This window comes from Solanum tuberosum, unplaced genomic scaffold (genome assembly GCF_000226075.1).
Source record: "Solanum tuberosum cultivar DM 1-3 516 R44 unplaced genomic scaffold, SolTub_3.0 scf00434, whole genome shotgun sequence".
In the NCBI taxonomy this organism is placed as follows: Eukaryota; Viridiplantae; Streptophyta; class Magnoliopsida; order Solanales; family Solanaceae; genus Solanum; species Solanum tuberosum.
This window is the reverse complement of record NW_006239359.1, coordinates 226,438-249,929: the sequence shown is the minus strand read 5'-3', so window position 1 is coordinate 249,929 and position 23,492 is coordinate 226,438. Positions and strand designations below refer to the sequence as shown.

Below are 23,492 nucleotides of genomic sequence, written 5' to 3'. Positions count from 1 at the left end.
TAGTTATTTGAATTATAATATATGCAATTGAAATTTATATTATTTGAAAATTATGTTATTATAGAGGTCCAAGTTGAAAAGATCCCTTCAAAACTACACCAAAGCCATGTCGAATCAAAGTTCAGTTCAATATTGGTATTTGGTGGCATGGGCAAGTAACAATAATAGCAGTACAAATAATAAAGCAGCAAATACAACAGATAATTGCCTCCAAATTTCTAGTAAAGTTACGCAACTTTAGTTGTACAATATATGCTCTCTATACTCTTACTTGTAAAACAAAAAATAGCGCGAAAATCCCTATAATTAACTGTACCAATCTAGGAAGAGGATTGAAAATGTAAGTACAAATAGAAAGAGCAAAAGAAAAGTTCTGCTGCTGCTGTTCCGTTGAATGGCTTGTGACAGTTCTTTGTTACCAAGTTCCACATTTTGGGTAGCTTCAACTGCCTGAAATGAAAAACCATAAATTCACACCAACTGAAACTCGAAAGTAATAACCAAAGGCATAGACTTCATCCAGAACTTTTGAAAAGTATACAGTTATCAAAACCCATACTAGAGGAATAATTTGTTAATAGACCAGGATACAATTTATAATGACAAAATCTGCTCTGTTCAGTGCACTTCAAAGAATCATGTAGCCTGGTTGATCATCTACAAACATGTATTCCTTTGTTTGATTATTTTCTAATCTTTCTTTCTTCTTTTCTTATCATGCATGTATGTCTATTGCTGACAACGGTTAAGCTCAGTTGGCAAAAGGGGATTTAGAATGCTTAATGAACAAATTAAAGTATTAACAGTATAAAGATTAGACATGGAATAAAAAAAGATCTGTAAATTGTGATGTTTGTTAGTTCTAACTAGTAAATGGTTACAAATGGCAAAGTTAATAGAGAAAATGCAGAGATTGTGTGAATTAGTTAAACAATGTGAGAGAATGATTTTCTTGGCATGTTTAACTAAGATAAAAGCTCTATCCAACTAGAAAGTAAAAAGGCAACAATACCACTAACCTGATCATATAAAAGCTCTATCTGTTGGGCCTGTTGCAAAACATGAGTAGACATAAGATGGTTTAACGCAGACATTTCCACCATCTTTGTTTCTGTTTCTTGAACAGAATCCAGGAGACTGTTCAGCTCTACCTGCACCATTCGAGTGATCATAGTAGGTTACAGGAACGGAGTATATGTGATTTTAGCTTTAAGAATGCTTGTTTGCCAGAATTAAATCATCTATCAGCAAACTTCCCACTTACCTGTAGGGCACGTGTTTCATCGTCCAAAAGTTGTTCTTGGACTCTTATAGGTGCTGCTTGTGTATCGGGGTCCCCGAGACCCTCGAAGTCCCTTTTCATGTTGGGGTCCAAACTACTAGAAGCAGAGGTCTCTGCAGCATTTGATTTGGTAGTGTTCTTACGTTTCCTTCTTGGTGTCACTCGGTTAATAGCATCTTGAAACCGTATTGCCCGCAATTGGTCAAACTGTGATGTGACAGAGTGAAGCTTTTCACTTAAAATTAAAACCTGCAGTATAAAAGCAAACAATGAATATGGGTATGCATCCACACTCCAAGAATGAAAAGCACAGCAGTGCACCATTAGGTGTATACTACTAAAGGATTTTCACCTACTGTGGATCTCATGATAAACCAGAAGAAATATGCTTTCAAATGCCTTGGCACTCTATTCCAAAAGATCTTTTTTTTTTCCTTTTACATCCTCAGCCTCACTCTTAGCGTACGCAAGAGGCAATTTGAAAACAAATAAAAGAAACAGAAGAGACCTACTTTCATCTGATTACAGACCATAGCTTAGGTTGAAAAACTATATTTACGTCATCAACAGGTATTAACAATCACAACGATCTAGTGACTTCTATTACTCCATATGCAGTTGCAGGAGTATGGCAATACGACTCAGTGATATGTTATGCAAATCACAGAACAACCACACAACACATCCACTTTCTAAGAAGCAAAATTCCGGGAAAGAAAATTTGTGGTGGTAAGAGATCCAAATTTAAATAGGAACATGGATACTTTCCAAATTGAATCATAATGAAGACAACAATTTTGAAGTAATGCTGCTAACATCAGAGATATTTACATAATTTCTCTATTTCAAAAGAGGTTATTCATAGAAAGTATGAAACCCCAGCAGAAAATTGGAGACAAAATAACTATGATATGACAATTACGACAGTGTTCTGCTGATTGTAGAAAATTGCACTAAAATATCTTTAATTCAACAGTATCAATAAAGTTACTTCAAAAACTCCAAATACTAGCGGAAAGTGGGAAGAGATGTATCAGGAAGCAGTCCTAATCAAATTCTGAGAATATTTGATCACTATATTGCAAGTAGCAACCATACCACTCCATGCTTGTGTGCTATAGTATCAGCATTCAGATTGTCACCCTTCAAACCAAGCCATCCCTTTGAATTTGCATCTTCCTCGTTTATACTATTTCTGAGAACATCTATCTGCTCTTTGCATGATTTTACAAAAATTGTAACCTGCAGAAAGTTGTGTTAGTAAGTTTTTTTAACTCTAACTTTACAATCTCAATTAAGTGCATTAGCATTCAAAACAAAGCTGCACAAGAAGAAGTCAACCACAAAGGTGGACAAGGATCTCTTTCTCCAGACTCAAAAGTTAATAAGGACATCAAACTTGACAAAGAAGGAAAACAAGACGCAATTTTATCCAACATTTTTTTTTTTGATTTGCACCGGGTGTCCGAGTCTCTTTGAGCCCCGACTAATCCCGGGGGTGCACAGGCCCTCGGCAAGGAGTTTCCCGCAAGTGCACCACGGTTAATTCAGGTTTTACCCAGTCCGATGGCCCTCAGAAATTGTTTGCACCCAGTGGGTTTCGAACTTGAGACCTTGAAAGGGAGCAAACCCCAAGGCTCAAGTCAATTGCCAGCAGGCCAACCCCTGAGGGTTATCAGTTAATATCATTTTTAAAATGCAAATGCTTGCCTTCTCAAAAAAAAAATATCATTTTTAAAATGCAAATGCTTCTTATAGAAGCAGAATTAATGACTTTTTTAACTTCTTATTTCTAGATAGCTTTGGGACATGTCATACATAAAATGTTAGGCAGAGGAGGGAATCTGATACAACATTGTATAGTTGTCCCAAAGAGTGCTCTTTAATTGGTAAATGGAAATGCTTACTTGGAAGATGTAAATTAAGTAACTTTTCTTTATCCAACATTTCAAAGGTAATTAAACAAAGACGTAGTTTTAAGCTTTTCATAAAAAAAGGATTATAGCAAACAGAAGGAAAATAAATCAAACACAGCACCTTGGTGCAGAAGTGCCAATTCCGTAGGTCATAGTTTATAGTCAAACTTGGAGTTAAGAGTACTGTAACCACCAATTAATTTCTATTGGCTTTCATCCATAATATTCTTAGTAATTTCCCAGGATTTACATTATTGCATGGATTGAACTTAATATTGTTTTATACAATATTAAATATTAGTTAAGCTATATGAAAACTGAAAATAATAATTAAAAAAAACAAGATCATTTAATATATACAAGATCGATCTTCAGAAAAATGTTCAAGATGTATATCAGGACTAATTTATTCCATCATTCACCCAGTTCTCTCATGGTTTTAAAAATTACAAATGTGGGCTAACCCTAAAGCAGCAATGAGCTACAGAACACTTATTCAAGGTCTAGGAGAAGGAGTTTGGGATAATGATTCCATGAAACGGGATCTGCAGATCAGGACTCACTTTCCCAATCCACTACCCTTGGTCATCCCTGACAACCAGACCAAAAACAGAAAAAATCTTTCTTTGAGTGTTATTATATTAAATTTACTCTTTTACTAGACCCATACCTAAAACTAAGGAAAAAAACGCCTCTTCTCATAAGATTGTCTCTCATACCAATTGACTGATTTGAATAATTCTTAGAGAAATCAAGCACTGCAATATTAGCCCCCATAAGAAAAATGCATGTGAAGTGAGATTGGACACAACTGTGGTACCCAAATGCATACAATTCAGATATACAGACCCAGTTTTCTAAAAATTGACGTGTAGATGAAAATTTATCACATAAAAGAAAAAATTGATGGTTGAAATAGAGGAATGCTACAAGAGGTCTATACAGGTGATAATTAACAAAGAGAAAGGTAAGTGCTATAGAACAAATTGAAACCAATAACATTATATTGGAGTATTTGTTGGGTCCAAAAGCCAATATGTCCACAAGATGAGTGTTGTATGAATATAGATGTTAAGATTGATGCACGCCATACACAATTAGATAAGATTATAATTTAACACATCAGATAGAAAGAGCAAGTAGCAAAGGCACATGAGGTCAAATTCCGATTGTTGTGAAAATTACTGAATGACTCTATTAGGAAATGCAAAAAAAGGGGTAGTGATTTGTATATAACTTTATATGACTTTTCTCTTCTATTTTTAGAAAGAGTAAGTAGAATACATAGAAGATAACCTAAGAGAACATTATCTGAGATGATTAGGGCATGTCCTATATAAACCTCTGAAAGCACTACTTCAAAGATGTGATACTCTGGTGATTAAAAGTTCTAAAAGGTAAGTAGTACACTTAGAATCATGAGGTTAGCATATAATGCAATGGAAGAGAAGGAACCATATGGACGATAATTTGCCTTGAAAGGATACTTCTTTTAAGTATTAAAATAAAATGGATCCAAATATAGCGGGATATCGGAATAGATATAAAAGATTCGTATAGACGTCCCAACTAGTTTAAAATTGAAAGATGATTGATATTTTCCTAAATTTAAAAATTGCAAATCACCACCTAATAGAGGCAAAACAGTAAAACTATCTCAACTCTCAAATATGTAATCGCAACTCCAACCTCACCCTTGTGATATGGCCTAATCCTATTTGCAAACTGAAACACTCCTTTTGTTTTCATCATGATAAGAGAGCATCATGCACCAAGAATAAAAATTTCTATGTACAGCAACCATAGAAGCAAGAAGAAGATAGTCTAGCTATAACTGACCTGTTCTGAAATCCACAAAAAGAAAAAATGAAAAAAGGTACAGCAAGGAAAGAAAGAAAACCGATATCAAAATATGCAAGCTTACTTCATGCTCAATGCTATCCCTCTCTTGTTCAGTTGTACGGTGCAGATCAACATAATCCTTCTTGTGTTTCATCAAAAATTGTTCCAGAGTCCCAATACTCTCTAGCTGACAAATGAAAAATTATGGAAAGGATTTTTGGTTTGTGATTATTTATGAACTTAAGGATACAAAATCTAAAGCACAAACAACATAACAAAAGAAAATAAGCATTAGTTGTAGACAATTATACCGTTTTAAGTGCAGCTCTGGTGAATCCTGACCTTTGCCGAGGTTTATGCATGATAAAAGATGCCAATAAGGCAGCAGTCTTAGACTGTCAGCAAAGATCTAAGTTCAGAGGACATATAAACTAAGATCTGATGGTAATATGACATAGGCTAAAAATAAGGAGCGGGAAAGAGAGTGTTGAAGTTTAATTATATGGAATAGTTCTCAGCTAACAAGAGAGTTATAAATCATCTGCGATGAAAAACAAAATTGCCAGATATTTGCAACCACAAAACTCTTGATCAGTTTAATTATAAAACCGAGCAGTTAATCCAGGACAATATGAACAATTGATACATAAGGAAATTATTGAAGCTATATGCACAATCACACTCAATGTAATAGACAAAGGACTGTAGGGGTCATATGAGCATGAAGATTCTTCAAGACATTTCACAGCATGCTACATAATCCTTTCGACAAAGGATAGAGAAAAGTGATGAACTGAATAAGTTAATGTACCTCATTATATCCCAAAGACAATGCTGATCGATGTGCAACATCTTTAAAATCTTCCGTTCTGTCTCTAACTTTTGACATTCCTTCAAATTCCAGGAGAAAAATAAGAAGATTTCTCCCAATCAAATGATGCAGTATGGTATATCCCAGCAGAAAACCTAAGATATCCTTCCTCCCGCTCACAAATCTACAAGAAAATCATATTAGTAAGTATCAATTCATACCAATACTTGGAGATATTACACACCCCTTTTTTCCACCAAATATTTGTAGTTAAAAGATAAAAGGATTTTCAAGATTGAAAGTGAAAAAAGATTGAATTTTTCAAATGGATTCATAAAAATGGAGTTGGCATCGAAATCTGGTGTGCCAAGTCACCGTTTAAAACAGAAATCCCTTTAAAAAAAATACAGTTGGCTCCAAAACCAATTTGCGACAGCGATTCCTGCTAAGGAATACTGTTGACCAAGGAAAAGGTACGAGGCACCCCTCGATCCCGTTGTTCTAGTATGGTTACTTCATTGACTCGTATTGACTCAAATGAAACTCAATTGGACAAACTCACTGAATAACAATCACATGCACAGTGTGTAAAACAGTGTCCAAAGTTATTACAGTCCAAAATAAAAAAGAGTACTGATAGTAAACCTACACTACCTATACTATCCTAAATTAAGCTTCACTCGACATCTCGGGGTATTCTCCTTGATATTCAGGAAAATAGGTAATTATTCTTGAAAGTAGTAAACACATAATCAACCAAACAAGTCTAAGATTTTTCCTATTACATTGACCGCCTAATCATGCCACTACCAGCCCAAACGACTGAAATAACAGCAGTTGATCCTATCTCAAGCCCAATTCCTTTGATTCATTCCTATTTCACCAGTGATAATCAAGCCAAGGTTCATCCATGCTCTTTTACCAAATCCAAATTCTAGTTCACTTGTTATCCTTTCATGATTAACTAACATAAAATTCCAATCAAAATCAATTCACAAATACGCATGAAACCAGATTCCAATCGGAAAATGATATACTTATAAGCACACACAAGCTAAAATGAACATTTAAGCAAAGTACCATCATTAATTATCAGATGAAACAAGAGTAAAAGAAAAAAAATTGAGAAAGAGAGTGAGAATGGACCTCCAATTAGAACAATCCTTCAGATTCCGAATTTGGACCAACAAGCCCGGAACAACTGAAAACAGACCGAAAATCCTTGCCGGCAGAATTGAACCGCAACCTGCAACCCAAACCCGGAAAGTTAACGATGTAGAAGACAACACCGGAATTGCAAAAATGGGAAGAGCGTGGGGGTCATTAGGATTCTTTTCGGCTGATCTCAATGGAGCTTCCACAGCAGAGATGGGAAGGAACGGTAGTTTCCGTATAATTCAGGTCCGTGAGGGGGTGGAATCAAGTGGTGGGTTTAGCAGCTGTTTTGGGTGTTTCAGCGGAGATGGCAGGGTGGTTTCAGGTTGCGAAAATGGTGGTGATGAAGTGGGTTAAAACAGAGGTGGAGAGGAAATGATTTGCCGGCGAAGAACTGGTGGTTCACGGCGGCATCGGTGGCGAGATTACAGTCGTGGTGGCGTGAAGTTTCAAGTTTCTGTGCAGATCCTGTTCCCCTTCCCCCTGTAATTTTATGGAGAAAATGGCAAAAATGGTCCCCCTATGTTTGAAGTATTTCAAGATAAGTATGCAGTTGATAGTTTTGATTCTTAAAGTTTACCATCAGTCGGTAAAATTGGTCCCTTGATTATGCGCCTTCACAGTTTTGGTTTCTTAAATTTGTCAAAAGCTAACCCTTTTAATTTCTGACAAAATATTTTTCATATTAAATTTGATGGACGCTATAAAAATAAAAATATTATAAACATTAAAAATAGTTGCACTAAAATTTAAAATATGCAACACAAAAAGCTACCCTAGATACTCAAAAAAATATTTTTAAAAAGAGGAACTTTAAAAAATAACTATAATAATTTAGGTTTAATTAGAGACTTATAGCTATAGTTTGTTTAATTATGATTTACAGCTACATGTTTGGGGAAAGAGAGTATAATTTGGGTTTAGTTAGAGGAAAAATTACTTGGATGGGTGCTTTTTAATAAATAATTATTGATTTTAGCGAAACTTTTTATTTATAGTACCATTTATAGCAATACTATGTCTGCAATATGTATTAAAAGTGAATTAAGTATGCAATATATATGTATTATAACTGTTTTTAAAAAATATATTATAAGTGTATTAAAATGTGTGATAAAATGTATTATCCATCAATAAATCTTGTATTATATGTGAATAATAAATTGCTCTTTGTAATATGAATTTAAAATGTATTATAAATGTAATAAAAGTGATCAAGTGAAAAAAAAATGTTATTGCTATAAATGATAAATATTTTTTATTTATAGTATATTTATGTAAGTTTCCCTTAGTTAGAGATGTGGCTATAATTTGTTTAATTACAATTTATAGCTACATGTTTGGGAAAGAGAGAGGCGAATGAGTCTGAAAAGGGAGGAGAGAGACAAGTGAGATCTAAGAGATAAGGGAGTGTGCAGCGAACCAAGATTTGAAGACTTCGGGTGCACTAAAAATGATCTCTAAGCTAAACATAAAAATAAAAATAATGAAATAGCGTTCTATCTAGATTTGAACCCTGATCTCTCGGGCGACTTATCTGCCTTGTACCAACAACACAAGAATACTCATATACTTCTCATGGTGCACTGTTAATTATATCAGGACACGTGATTTTTTTCGAAGTTAATGGGTGCACATGCATCCCCACTGATAAAGGTGGGTCTGCCTCTGGGAGTGAGGTGAGATAGACGTTAAATGCATATTGTAGTTGTTGTATCAAATTTTATCACGAATACAATTAATATGACTGATTTGTATCAATGAACATAATTGTACATAAAACTATTGCAGTTAATTAAATGTTAGGCAGTTGCGGAGCCACATGTTGTTGAGGGGACACCCCTTCGTCAGAAAATTGACACTCCTTGAAATTTTTTGTTAATTTACTTTATATTTTGATCCCTTTTTTTAATAAAAATTCTTACTTCACCACTATGTTAGGCATAATAAATATACGAATAAATAATTAAATCATGAATGCATAAAATATACATAAATTTGTTCACAACACATATATAACTCTAATAAACTACTCTTGACGATTATAAATGGCGATTTTTATAATTTATAATTTTATTTTTTAAGTATCCCCGGCACCACCCTGTAAAAGCAATAAATTTGCAACAAACCCCAATATTTGAGAAAAAATCTCTCATTCTCTCCTTTTTTTTACTTTGAAAATGGCGGACGATAAGAAAGAGTCAACGTCAAGTTCGCCGCTTCGAAACGAAAGCCTCCATGAAGATCCCGAAGATTTCGTCAAATCTCCTCCTTCTTCCCCAAATTCCTCTACTCGCAAGGTTCGTTCCTCCTCCCAAATAAATAAATAAAATAAAATACTCTAATTTGTATAAAGTTATACCTGTGACGTACAGTATAATTTCACCAGTAACAGATCGGACTTGCTCTAAACAGTACTATATTGTAGGTCGATTTGAATAAAAGGTTAATATTGATCGACTCTCAAATCTCGCGTGGTTGCCATGGAAATTCTTAGTGATAAATGAGGAAAATACGTACATTTAATGTAATGTTATTTGAAGGCCACTTGACAGGAATTTTTTAAATGTAGACTGAGATTTACTTGGTGAAATGCGATCATTTAAAAAATAATAATATGAATCTCAATATTTTTGGCCGCCTTTTTCATTTGGTTAAGCTAAATAAAATCGTAGGAAAGTTTGGAGTGGTAGGGTTATTTTCTTATTATGTTAGTGAACTATGGCTGGCGGGGTGTCTAGTGGTGTTGGATGAGGATGTTCACTAACTTAAAGGCAGTGGGAGAAAAAGAAGCTATTTTATATGATTTAAGCTGAGAGTTGAAATCATGAGAACTAAATTATGGGTTTTAACGACTAAGCTATAGATATATCAATGATGAAAATTCAGAATTGTTGTATGTTTGGTACGAAGGAAAATGTTTTATGGGAAAATAAGTGGGTTGTTACTTATCTTTTGTGTGGTACGTAAGTAAGAAATATTATCCTAAAATTATTTGTATGTAATTGATACAAATAGTATGAGAGGTGTAGGGGGTAGGGGTAGGGGTAGGGCTGTGGAGTGGCGGGGATGGGGGCTACAAGTGTGGGGGTGAACATGAGGTGGAAGGAGGACATAATCAATGTGAAATGCCACTTGTGGAACTTGTTTTTCCTACTTCCACCAGTGAAGTCATTTTCCTCATTTTTTAAGGAACTTGTATTCTTATAGAAAAATGTTTTTCAAAAACTTTGACCAATCGAACACGGAAAAATTTGAAATCACGTAGTGTACGCACCACACCCTTGGTTTTGTTACAGGTTCTTTTGGCTATTTTCTTGGACTTGTAGCTGTCGAATGACTTTTTAAATTTGGGGGAATATCAAAAGTCCAATCTTGGTGGACCAGGTAGACCAAAAATCAGATTGAAGGAAGTTTTTCTCAATTGTCTTGGAAGTCTTGGATCAAGCAATTTAGCGAAGAACAGAATATAGTGGAAGCTAAGCAACCAGTTAGTTGGAATTAAACTAATTATACCTGCAAAGATAAGAGTGGCTGTGTGAGAATAGAGAACTCTTAAGTTAGTTATCAACAAAATGAACTTCACTAGAGAGGAAGGGATATAGAGGACTTATATAGCTAACTCAGGTTGATTTGGAATTGAGGCATAGTTGATTGATTTTGAAAGTTCATCCACACAAAATTACTAAACAAATGAATCCAGGAGCCAGTAAATCAAAGTTAGTAGGAGGATATTGCTTGGAAATTTCAAAGATAACAAGTTTTTGACTGTCAAAATTGCTGGTACTTTAATCAAATGATAGTGGTGTCATTATTGATATCTGTAGCTCAATACACGACTTCTAATGGCCTCCCTCTTTTGGCTGTAACTCCTCCAGCATTATCTTTTTGTTGCTGCTCAGTTAATAAAAGTTAGTCTTATGAAGAAAAAGAAGTTCTTTGGTACTGTAATCAACTAATTTCCTGTCAATGAAAAGAACACTAGTTCGATAGAGCTTATTCCATTCCAAGGAAAATCTCGAATTTGGATCCCAAATTGACGGGTTAGTGTGGCTTACTCAACAAAATCTCTAGTATTATATTCTGCAACTTTATAGACCTCCAAAGTTTGACCAAAAGTATTTTTGTTTCAATTTCATGCCAGCTCTTCATAACTAAAACTACTGATCATTTTTCATTGAAAAGGTTATTATTGTTCCTTTTTTTCATTGGATAAGGTATCACAAGAGAGAGTTGAACTAATTGGTTTGACAACTACACACAATTACTGAGATATTCTTTGTTTAGATCTTCTAGCAAATGATAACTAAGAGAGCTGTTAAGCAAGGAAATTGGCTTGGCATCACAAAGAGAAGTGTTGAAGAATTGTGATTTAGAATTCTAAAAGTAATAATTCTTGCTGGTTATCCAAAAAAAAGAAGTAATAGTTCTTGCTGGAAATGTACCTGTAAAATGTAAATATTTATTCACTAACATCTGAGGTTTTGTGAACAAATACCATGTTTGTTCCTTTCTATTTCTTCCACTGTGCAAAAACTCAATTTCCATATCTACATATTGATCATACTAATTCTGACATTTATTTGATCAGGCTTGCTATGCTGTTCTTCAAAGTTGGGTGTCAAAGAAGTTCATGACTGGATGGTGGGGAGCTTATCAAAATCCCTAGTCTTTGATTTTTCCTTATCAACTACTTAAGAAAAGAAAATGTACTTTTATTGGCTTGTGGGATACTCTTGCTTTCTCAGTGTCATGTCACTTGGAGACAGGACCGAGAAGTGCCATGCATGATCCTCCGTCCATACTTTCTATCAGTATCTCCATTCATTGGATGCCTACTTCCTTAATCTTATGTGAATCTCTACATACTAATTTTTGGTGGATATTGCCTATTCACAGTGTGGTCCTCTTTCCTGTGGCTGTTACATTTTTCATCACATGGTGGTTTATTCAATTTGTTGATGGTTTCTTCAGCCCCATATATGAAAGACTTGGTATTGACATATTTGGTACGTCACTTTTGGCATTGCAGGATTTTATTTCCCATTTTGCTTGCTGTAGTAATCATTGATGCATTGATCATGTTGGTAGTTGTGATATTTCTGGTAAAATTATTAGCATCATCATGAGCTGTGTCTTCAATAAAAGCCTGTGTAGCTGGTAAATTTATAAGTGATTCCCTTGTACTTACAGGCCTTGGATTTGTCACATCGATAACCTTCATATTCTTTGTCGGCATTTTTGCTTCATCATGGCTGGGTTCAACAGTTTTCTGGTTAGGGGAGTGGTTTATAAAGAGAATGCCCTTTGTGAAGCATTTATACTCTGCATCAAAGCAAATTAGTTCTGCTATTTCACCAGGTAATCATTGTTGTTTGGTTGCAACTTTTAATTTCCTAATGATGGGGTAATAATGAGATATAGATATATCGAGTGCAAATTTAGCTTTGATAAAATAACCTTTGAAATCCCTTTTCAATCATCATGATAAAATGCTTCCTTTGGGAAAAATGCTTATATGAAAGAATGGTAGTGTTTTCGGTTCATTGATTGTTTTTTCCATATTAGCTATGATTGGGGAAAAGATTCTTTACTGGTGGTTTACTTAAGTAACAGCTGAGATTCATTTTTAATCTGATTTACCTTTTAAGATCAAGACATAGATAGAGTATTTTGTTTCAATCAACTATTCCAAGTGATCTACTTTAACTGGTAATGATAGAAGCATAAATATGTTTGAAGCACATGGCTGTTCGTTCTTTCATTTTATATTGAAGTTTGTGATAACAATGGAAGCACCTTAGGACATCACCATTGTTTAATGCATTAGAATATGGAAGCACATCAGGATCATATCACAAAGCCTATTCTTAGGGACATATTATTCATGGGTTTTATTTGGACTTTTTTTTATAATGGGGTTTTATTTGGACTTCTGATTTATTTCGCAACAATTTATGCAGCTTGATTTGATTGGTGTCTAAGTTCTTAAGTTACCCATGTCCGGCAATATGTGTGATAAGTGAAGATGAAATTCTGCTGAATTGATGAGTTCTAATATATGTATGTATCTTGCTCTGGGTTAATAGGACTTATTTGATTTCTTTGCCTGTTTTTTACTACAGACCAGAATACCAATGCTTTCAAGGAAGTTGCTATAATTCGTCATCCCCGAATTGGTGAATATGCGATTGGTTTCATAACATCTTCAGTTGTTCTCCAGGTAGTTCCATCATAGTATCCTATATTAAAATAACTTCCATCATACTATGCTAAATGTATCTATTTTTACTTAAATAATCTCAACCTATTGTTTTGTAAAACGTTAGTCCTATGTTAAAGTTACCAGTTTCAAAAAAAAAAAAACGTTAGTCCTATGTTGCACAAAAACTTCCCTTTTTAGGTTCCATGCCCATTTCTGACACTTTTGAATCTTATAGTATGTGCAAAACTTGTTGTAACTTGGAATATTTGTAGCAAAATTAAATACCGGATATGTTCTATATAAAGTTAATACAAGTAACATCATCAATTTTTCATATAGAGATGGTAATCTGGAGGGAAAATGTGGGTCCTCCTCGTTCTGTGTTTTGGTCTGGGGGGCGGGGAAATTAGCTGAGTGTGTTATGGGGGGCAATACAAATATTGCAGGGTGTCTGGAGTTCAGGGAAGACTTGTGCTGTTGCATGTGTAGCTTCTTGTCTTCCTTTACTTCTTGTTTCATTTTTTGTTTTAATTTTCTTTTAGTTCTATTTTTTTTGCTAAGCGTTACACACACTCGTATATAGCTTTATATACTCTTCCATTTTTTCTAGTAAAAGAATTGATAGTTGTTCTTCAAATGTCATTAGTCCCATTTGAGTTTGACTGTTTATCACTGTCCATTTACATGTTTTCACTACAAAAAGGGGAGAACAAGATCCGTACTACAACAAAGTTATAGTTCGACTTAAAATTATTTGATGATTGTCGGTTGATTTGATATCCATGCAACATAATGTCTGTTACGGTTCATTATGTTGGATTGGTACGAAGGATAGGAACTGTGTATGGGTCTTTCCATCATATGTTTATGAACTCAAAGACAGAGAAGAAGGGGAGGGGCTGCTTATATCAATACTTTCCAGTTAATCAATGAAAGAGGAAGTATATCTTGTTTACTTCAGTTCCAAACGTGCCAACCAACATAAGTTGTATGATAAAGAGTGTTTAAAGGAATTATTTCAATTAGGTTCCATTCCCCTTTGCATTTCCTCCTGTTTTACTAACATAGTGGAGTGCATTGCATTTAAGAATTACAAGGACGAAGCTCTTATCACATTGATTTGATTTCAATTACTATGGGGGACAAAAGTGGACTTTAAGCTAGAGATTCATATGAATGTCATTGTCCTACTGATTTCAAATGTATTTCATACCGTGTAAGATACATATAGATCATATATGTTGAATTAACACAATTTGACTACAATTTCTACTCTCCCACTCCCTCCCCAGCATTCCATTTCTCTGGGGGAGAAAGAAAGCAAAGGAAACTAGATTTAGATTTATCTTGGAGATACTCTACCATAGTCCTATTTTTGTAATCCTTCTTACTTACTTCTCTCTAGTGTCCCTACTTTTCTTGTTTCTCTGATCATTCAAGGATGTTCTTAAGCTATTGATTTGTTGCAGAGAGATGACGGGGATGAAGAGTTGTGCAGCATTTTTGTCCCTACAAATCATCTGTATATAGGGGATGTATTTTTGGTTAATTCCAATGATATCATCAGGCCAAATTTGTCCGTGCGAGAAGGCATAGGTATTTTTCTAATTGCAATTCAGTGATTGTTATCATGAATATTTACATTTTGCAGTTCAGATGTTCCGCTTACTTGGCATCAATATCATTGTTTCTATTTTTGTTGTCAATGAGATGTTTAGTCATTTTGAGCAGTGTTTACCATCTTTTCCGTAATTTTTGTATTTCACCAAATAAATTGACCAATTGTGTCCAGTCAAGCCTGGTCCCTATTTTTTACTTCCTTTAGGTGACACTTCCCTTTTCAGTTAGTCCAAAAAGAATGACATCTTTCTATACTTGGTAACAATGTAACTATAAACTCCCCATTGTACACTTAATGAGATGATTTATAGCCACACAAATATCTATGACTTGTTTTAAATCATAAGTTTCAAAAGTTTTCCTTTCTTTCCCAGTCTTACACCATCACATAAATTGGGACGGAGGGAGTTACTAGTTTTATTTTCCATTCCAATCTACTTGCTGAAATTTGTTGGTTGCGATCTTTTTAAGTAAAATTATCTGTTGGAATATAAAGAGGGTTTCTTTATTGAGATGCCATGTCTTGTGGATAACATTCTCTCGGTTGACTGTCCCACGATGGTTGAGAGAATGAGGTTGTCTCCTTGTATGGTTGGGCAATACTCACCTCATGAGCTAGCTTTTGAGAGTAAGTTAGGCCTCAGGTCCCTTTTCTTTGCAGGCCCTACTACAAGAATTATCTTGATACATTGTATATTGCTTTGTCTATGTGTTGGTCTTCAGTTGGATGAGCTTATCGGTTATTTGACACACCACATAAGATATTGTGTTTAGATTCTCCAAACCAATCCATTCACCACATGAATGATATGAGAACAGTAGAGAACAAAAACAGAAATCCATATAAGAATGCAAACTTGTTTAACATTTTGCTGCTGCATACGTTGTAATCCAGCTAAAATCCTTGTTGGCTCAGAAATATGAATCAATCTCTTCACTTATAACAGCATACATTATACTCGTGTTTTACTACAACATGAAGTTTCTATTTTCTTGCTTCGTTGCACTTGATAGAATCCTGAATTGTAAGTTGTAACACACTTTTCTTCCTTTGTTTTCAGAGATCATTGTCTCTGTGGGAATGTCAATGCCACAGGTGATTTCTCCTATAGAAAGGATCACAAGACAGAACGACCGGATCCCTCTAAACAGAATGTTAAAGTAAACAGAATCCTCTTCTCCCGTGCTTATGATTTGCTTGCACTAAGCTACCACAGTTTCACTTTTGAGTGAAGTCTCACATTATTTTCGTCGTCTTCTGTGTTTGATTGATGGTTCAGCATATCTGAACTGAAGTTATTAGTGACTTTGTTGTATGTTTATTCTTTAGAATTAGGAGGAGGAGATGCTGTTTGTTTGAAACAAATAGGTAGGGAGGCATTGTTTGGCTGTTATTGGTTTACTCTAATTAAACAATTCATCGTGGTCCGTATATATCATTGTAACTTATGAGTTCTAGTTTTTGTATTATAAAGAAGCGGTCAATTCAGTCATCCAATTTTGTGTTGTTTTTTTTTACAGACATGGTGTGGTTTCTTATCGTTGGATAAATGGAAGACTGTTCTTCCCTTATTTAAAAATAATTAAATTATAGTGAGATGTTTCACCTAAAGAAAGTTTTTTTGTGTTTGTGTAATGTATACCTCTATTGGTTATTACTAATATAAGTTTTGATGGGATGACTCATGTCTTTCTGCTCTTTAACTATAGGTCTCCAGTTTCTGAGATTGGAAAAGATCACGTTGGGAGTGTTGCCTCAAACAAATTTAATCGAGTTCCAATGCAGATACCAAACACTCGGATTAAAACCAAAAATGTACCTATGGGCTATGAGCTATGGATGTTCCAATAAGTAATGCAGTTTGTCTGGTTATCATCAAACTACGTGAAATTACTGAATAGTAAAAAAATAGAATTGACAAAAGTTCTAATTAATCACAAACAGCAAACAGCTGGAATAGCTCAGTTGGTTAGAGCGTGTGGCTGTTAACCACAAGGTCGAAGGTTCAACCCCTTCTTCTAGCGCTAATTTTTTTTCATCTTTTCCCCTTTCGTTAATAATTGGTTTGGTATATTTTTTCATCTTTTTCCCTTTCGTTAATAATTGGTTTGGTATATGAAAATATAAGTTTGTCTTTACATAAACCTTCTTTTACATCACCATTGAACGTATGTCAATATTAGCTATTAGATGACTTTACAGTTTGCTGTATGCTTACTACACAAGGCTACATAATAATTTACTCAAACTTCATATATTTGAAGCTAAATATATCAGCGTCGGCGCTGGGCGGTTGGTGGTAGTTTCTCAGAAGGACCAGTTGGAAGCTTTTGTCCAGTCTCTTGTTCAATTTTACTTTTCAGTTGTCTGAGTATTCGAATTTGACTAAGCTTTTCAGGAGAGAGCTTCTCCCAATATATCCCTGCAACGGATCGATCATAAGAAAGGTTAGCCAACTGGATCACTGTATCGAGTGAGCTACTCTGATGGATCCTCTTAGTTTCAAGTTACCAGCTGATCAAGTGAAAGTGAAAAGTTGCAAAGACGAGAAACAAAAACAGAAAAAAGAACGGACAAGGACACACGCATACAAGAAGAGACTTTAGGAACTGATGATGGTGATTATACATATGGAGTACACTAACCTTGAGGCTTTGGGATGGATGTGTTTGTAAATATGACCCGAGTTGGAGTGCATATGATGTCAACCGGCACATCATGGATCAATAGTTTGTCAATAGGAATGTCATCTACCAGCTGCTCGTCATGCACTGAGGAAGCCATCCATAGAGAATGAAGATCAATTTAGCAAATGTGAGAATTGTTGAAACAATCCTTCCATAGTTTTGACTAGCAAAATTAGTTCTTTTTCCGTCCACAGTAACAGGGAAAAGAAAAGCTTGGATTGGATCAACCAACAAGCAAGATTTACATTTTAAGAGTGTGAAAGCTTAAATTTGATGAAGAGGGGTGACTTTAAAGGAACGTACCAGATGTGACAACTGGTGTTGAGTCATCTATGGCCCCCATGTATCTTAGCATGCCATATTCAAGTTCAGCAAATCCCTACACACAATGAGCAGTGAATTCAAGATAAATTTCCAAATAACACTTGGTCCGCAGCATACCAAAGTAACATAATGGGAACAAGTAAATGAAATCAAGATAATCATAGTTTATTTTATTAGACACCTTGAAACTTTTCACACAATTTACGACAGAACGTGCATAAAATTCATCAATCCACCCCAACACAATCATCTGAACTTTAGCTTTTAAAGACATCACCAGCCAGATTAAAAGGGAAAACTTGAAACACTCTTGTACACAACAGAAGTGAACATGTAAATCAACAAAACAAGTTTGTCAAATAACTACTGGGAAAAAAGAGAAGAAACATAGCAAGGTTGATCCAAAAGTATATGGAGATTCTAAAATTTGAAACTAGTAAATTCATCAGTGACACTACTTAGATAATGCTTCTTTTAGATGATTTTTAATAGTAATATGAGCCTTCCTGTGCATACAATTGTTTTAGTGGCGCATGATATATACGCTTAAAGACAATAATATTCAATGTAAAATTCTATAGAATACAAAAGCAGAGCCATCAGCACAAAGAGTTAAGATCATACATTATATTGCAATGGAAAAGTACCAGATCATACAAAAATGCATAAAATTTAGCTGCATCATCTATGACGGGAACAGTCTACTCGTGTAACATATCTGTCACCATGCCTACAGGGAGATTGTTTACACTCATTTCTTTTGATCACACACAACCCAATTCCCAGAGCTAACTTCTAGCAGTATAAAAAAGTAGAGAGGCAAAGATTGACACACATGCTTACCTCTCCCTTGCCGAGTCTAGCACCCGTCATTGGGTTAACAGCAACTGAGCCAAGAACAATCAAGTCCACCTTTATTTTCTCCTCCAATCCAATTGGTCTTCCATACTTAGCAACTCCAGCAGAAGTGCAGGCCTCCTTAATGGTACCAGCAGATAACATACTATCTTCAAGTAGAGAGAAAAAACCTGTCCTTAGACGAGGCTGTGGTGTCAATAGCTGCTTCCCTCCTTCAAAAGAATAGGGTCGAGAAATGAGTAAATCAATGTCATATTATAGGGCAAAGAGGAAACATTATACTATCATTTTAAACAGTAAGAACTTCCACTTATCCACCTCCTATTTCATACTCACTCTGTTGCAATTTGTTCGTCTTACTTTCCTTTTTAGTCTACTTCAAAAAAAAATGTCTCTTTCCTATTTTCCAAAAATAATTACTAAAGTCTTGCTCTACAAACTTCAATTTTAAACCAATTAAGTTCATGAAAACTAACCATTAAGTGTGAGAAATCTCACTTGTTTTTGTGGTGTATCTGGATTCACCTTCACACATTTGGCCAGTTTAAACTCTTCCAGTTCACTCAACTGAACATAACAACAACAAAAAATCCCAGAAAAATAAATTAGCTAAACATGAATGATGAACCCCATTTTCTTTATTTTACTAAAAACACATAATAATAAAGATGCAATCTTTGAACCTTATCAGCAGCAAGTGAAGCTCCAACAAAATTGGGTATCCGATGATGAACGGGTCTTGGAAATTCGGCTATATTTTTGGCTTCCATCAAGTCCCAAACCCGTTTTCTAATAACCCATTTCCAAGCTTTCGGGTCTTGTTGGTTTTGGGTCTCCATTTCAGAGGTTTCAGCCATGGATTTTCGAGCCTCGGCGTCGAGTCTGTGACGTTTGGCCTCGTATGCGGCGTCGTCAAAAACGACGTCGTTTCTCTTCTTGGATTCCACTTTGAATGAAAATTTGGGACTATCAGAAAAATTGAGAGAAGAAAGAGAAATGGCGAAGTTGGATTTGGAGGGATTAAGGCTGTGTTTGGCTATGGAAGCGAATGGAAATGCAGAGGAAATTCGGATTACGTGTACTTCCATGAAAGTAGCTCTCTCTAGTCTCTACTCTCTACAACTTCTTCACAGCTATTTGGATTTTCCCTTTTTTCTTTTATAAAAGGGTGTGTTCGACACCCATATTATTTCAATTTTTTCATGTTCAATTGATCAAATATTTTGAAATAATTTTTTTTTAAAAACAATATTCTTAACTATGAGTAAAAATATTTTTTTGAATTTTTGTAAATAGTCACTATAATAAATTTAACTATGCTTCGTAGCTATAGTTTGCATAATTTCGGGCTATAGCTACAGTTTAAGCTGTCTCGTTGTATAATTCGTGGGTTTGTATAATTCTCGGGTTTGTAATTCGCGGGTAAGTTTGTATAATTCACGGGTACGTTCGTATAATTGAATTATTTTTGTATAAATTCGAAATAACGAATTTATACAAACATAAACATTTGAACTTTAAACAATTATACAAAATTATATTATACAAAAGCTATACAAAATTATATTACAAATTTTGAATTATACAAATCCAACACTCCAGCCACGTAATTATCACTGAATGTTGATCGCGAGTGGTAATTAACTAAAACTATAGTTATGATGACTAATTAACTAATATATGTTCTACTTACTACGTTGTGTCTTCCACATCATTCAACATACTTCATCTTTCCATACTATTTATCTAAATTATATATAAATATTTTTGTACTTAGCTACGAAACACAGGTTACTTAGTTTCCTAAAAAAAATAATGTTTTCGATGTTTCATCCAAAATATATACACATATTGAACCAATAAATGATGCTTTGCGTTAAGTTCATCAGTTTTGATTGGTATGCCTAGTAGAACTAAGGGAGGAGAGAGGCGAGTGAGAGAGGGCAAAACTTGTATAATTCGCATCTCGTTTGTATAATTTATAGGTACGTTTGTATAATTTGTGTGTTTTTATATAATTGAATAATACAAAATATGGAATTATACAAATATGATAAAACTCGAAACAACAAATTGATACAAACATAAATTTATGAACTTTAAACAGTTATACAAATTATATTATACAAAATATGAAAACTACACGTTTATACAAACTTTAAAAAGTTATACAAAAAGAGATTGAACGTATATGGTGATAAAACTGAAAAACCAAAGGAAATCACGTCATATACAAATACAAACTATTGTATATAAATACAAATCAAACAAAGAATTGTTAGTTGCGAATTATACAAATGTGGCGAATTATACATATGTGACTAATTATACAAACTCGAAGTCAACCCACATAATTAATGATTAATATTAGTTGTGAGGGGTAATTATAGCAAGGGAGAAGGCACAAGTACCCCCCTAGACTATGACTGAAATCCCAGAGACACACCTTAATTAACTAAACCAGTTACATATATACAATTATTTGACAGATATACATATACTATTCGCATATATACATATACAATTCGTCTCTCTCCACTCTTTGACCTCTCTCTGCCCTCTTCATCTCTCCTCCCTCTAACATGTAGCTACGAATCGTAATTAGCAAACTATAGCTATATATGAAGCATAATTAAGTTATTTTTGAGTGACTATATGCAAAAATTCCCCTACAAATATTGTACTCCCTCTGGCTTCTGTCCAACAATAATTATCAACTATTGACTTGGCACATCTCTTAAGAAAGTAATAAATAATAAGGGTAATATTACTATATTATTCTTTGACTTTATTAAATTTAATGCTTTGAGAAATGTGTTAGATAATAAAGAGTAGTATTTAATAACAAGGGTAAAATAAACAGAAAAGGTAAAAATTAGCTCTTAATTTTCTAAAATGGACAAATATTGTTGGACATCCCAAAATAGTATAATGGACACTGGACAACTATTATTGGACGGAGAAAATATTTTTTAAAGAAATACAGTACGATACAACATAACACTAAGCAATATAATACGATACATTATGAAAGAATACATAACAATTGTCTGACCAAAGTGTTTGGAGTTTGAGTTTGTTATTCTTCACAAGTAACTGAAAAGAAAAGTACTAGTATTCATTTGAATTTCTTTGTTATTCTAGGAGAAAAACAAAGGTTCTTGTCTTGCTACTCTGGGTACAGACAACGAAAAAAATTATCCCAAGGTGCTCGTCTGCAGTCACAACATGACCAACAATCACTGCAATCGTAATCTGTAGGACTATGAGGACCACACAAAGTCCCACATGTAATTACATCATTAAGTTGTGGAAGTAGTCTCCTTTTAAGTCCTGATAATACATAAGGATCGACATTTCTTGCAGCCATAACTTTGATCTTCGAGAACCACATCACATCGACTGAAAAAGTTCATAATCAGAATTACAAGATCAAGATATATATGATTGATATATATAACATGAAAATTAAAATTAAAGACACATTCAATCCACATGCATATAAAGAAATTAAACACGTACGTACATATTGATATGTACAAAAGTTTTCTACACAATCACATGAGTTGTAACTACATATGTACATGTTGATGAGAAGCATAATATATAATGTAAGACTACAATATATATATATATAGAGAGAGAGATATGAAGAACTAACTAGTGGTTGCCATGAGAAGAAGTGTAGTGAAGATCAAATCAAATTTAAATGATGCCATTACTAGGTAAAATACTTGGAGAAGCTTTAATTTATGAAGTTAATTATGGTGTGAATATATTGCATTGCTTCTCAACGTCATAATTTATAGATCTCTTTGTTTGATTGTTCCTTTTTATTCTTTAATAATTTCTAACAACTTGCTTTATTTTTTAAGCCTTGCCTTGGTTGACTTGTCATCTAAGATAATGAAAATAATTAAAAATTCGAAGAGACTTGCATTCTAATAGTGAAAGAGACTATATTATGACTTGCAAATAATGTCACTACAATAAATAAACAACATTTTCTTGGATTACTAACGTTTTAGGGATTACTAATATTTTACATTCTATTGTGTATTGAGGAGTGTATTACTAATACCATGGATTTCTAGGTATTAGCAATGCAAAGAATTTAATACATGCATTAATATGGTTAAAAACCCAACTACCCCTCAAAAGTACTTTTACATCTTTTCCACCATAATTGTGAAGGATACTTTTGTAAATAAATATTTTTATGTAATGCATACTATTTTTAATACACCAAACCAAACAATGCATAACAAATAATCTATGCATAACTAATACAAGTATAACTATACACTCTACCAAACGAACGAAAAGCAGCCATCCAAACAATGAATATGGCTATCACTCAATAAAAGAAAGAGCAACTTTCACATATAGCAAACACAAAATTCATATTTGTATGCTATAGCAAAGTTTGCATAATTGCGCTCCATAGCAAACATATATATGTATAATTCGCTATACATATACAAAAAAAAACAGTTGTATAATCTGCTTTGGTATACATATACAAAAAGATCAATTGTATAAAGTGAGAGAGGCCAGTGAGCGAGTGAGATGTGGGAGAGTGGCGAGCGAGATCTGGGAGAGGGGAACGAAAATATATGTATATATACAATTTTCACGCATTTTATACATTTGCGTTTTTGTATAAAGTGAGAGAGGCGAGTGAGAGAGTGAGAGAGCGAGATTTGGGAGAGTGGCGAGCGAGATCTGGGAGAGGGGAACGAAAATATATGTATATACAATTTTCTCTCGCTTTATACAAACACAAACGCA

The 23,492-nt window shown here is 34.2% G+C and overlaps 3 protein-coding genes and 1 non-coding gene across 4 annotated transcripts; 2 read left to right on the top strand and 2 right to left on the bottom strand.

Annotated features, from left to right (window-relative positions):
* Positions 1–109: 109 nt before the first annotated feature.
* On the bottom strand, positions 110–7,588 carry LOC102584484 (syntaxin-81-like). Its single transcript, XM_015303448.1, has 9 exons — positions 7,169–7,588; positions 6,998–7,097; positions 5,852–6,035; positions 5,352–5,435; positions 5,123–5,227; positions 2,381–2,524; positions 1,265–1,531; positions 1,020–1,151; positions 110–450 (listed from the first exon to the last, which is right to left on the bottom strand). The coding sequence occupies exons 1-9, from the start codon at positions 7,173–7,175 to the stop codon at positions 307–309; spliced, it is 1,167 nt and encodes a 388-aa protein (XP_015158934.1). The 5' UTR covers positions 7,176–7,588; the 3' UTR covers positions 110–306.
* A 1,510-nt stretch (positions 7,589–9,098) lies between these two features.
* Positions 9,099–16,338, top strand: LOC102584144 (protein LIKE COV 2-like). Its single transcript, XM_006363376.2, has 7 exons — positions 9,099–9,306; positions 11,598–11,650; positions 11,906–12,015; positions 12,200–12,367; positions 13,132–13,229; positions 14,681–14,807; positions 15,893–16,338. Exons 1-7 carry the CDS (start codon positions 9,187–9,189, stop codon positions 15,994–15,996), a joined length of 780 nt encoding a protein of 259 aa, XP_006363438.1. The 5' UTR covers positions 9,099–9,186; the 3' UTR covers positions 15,997–16,338.
* Positions 16,339–16,782: 444 nt separating this feature from the next.
* TRNAN-GUU (transfer RNA asparagine (anticodon GUU)) lies at positions 16,783–16,856 on the top strand. The gene has a single exon. It is a non-coding gene; the product is annotated as a tRNA-Asn (tRNA).
* A 67-nt stretch (positions 16,857–16,923) lies between these two features.
* LOC102583821 (5-formyltetrahydrofolate cyclo-ligase-like protein COG0212) lies at positions 16,924–19,843 on the bottom strand. The gene is made up of 6 exons (XM_006363375.2): positions 19,385–19,843; positions 19,178–19,268; positions 18,687–18,913; positions 17,823–17,898; positions 17,478–17,603; positions 16,924–17,254 (listed from the first exon to the last, which is right to left on the bottom strand). Exons 1-6 carry the CDS (start codon positions 19,787–19,789, stop codon positions 17,106–17,108), a joined length of 1,074 nt encoding a protein of 357 aa, XP_006363437.1. The 5' UTR covers positions 19,790–19,843; the 3' UTR covers positions 16,924–17,105.
* Between the last annotated feature and the right edge of the window lie 3,649 nt (positions 19,844–23,492).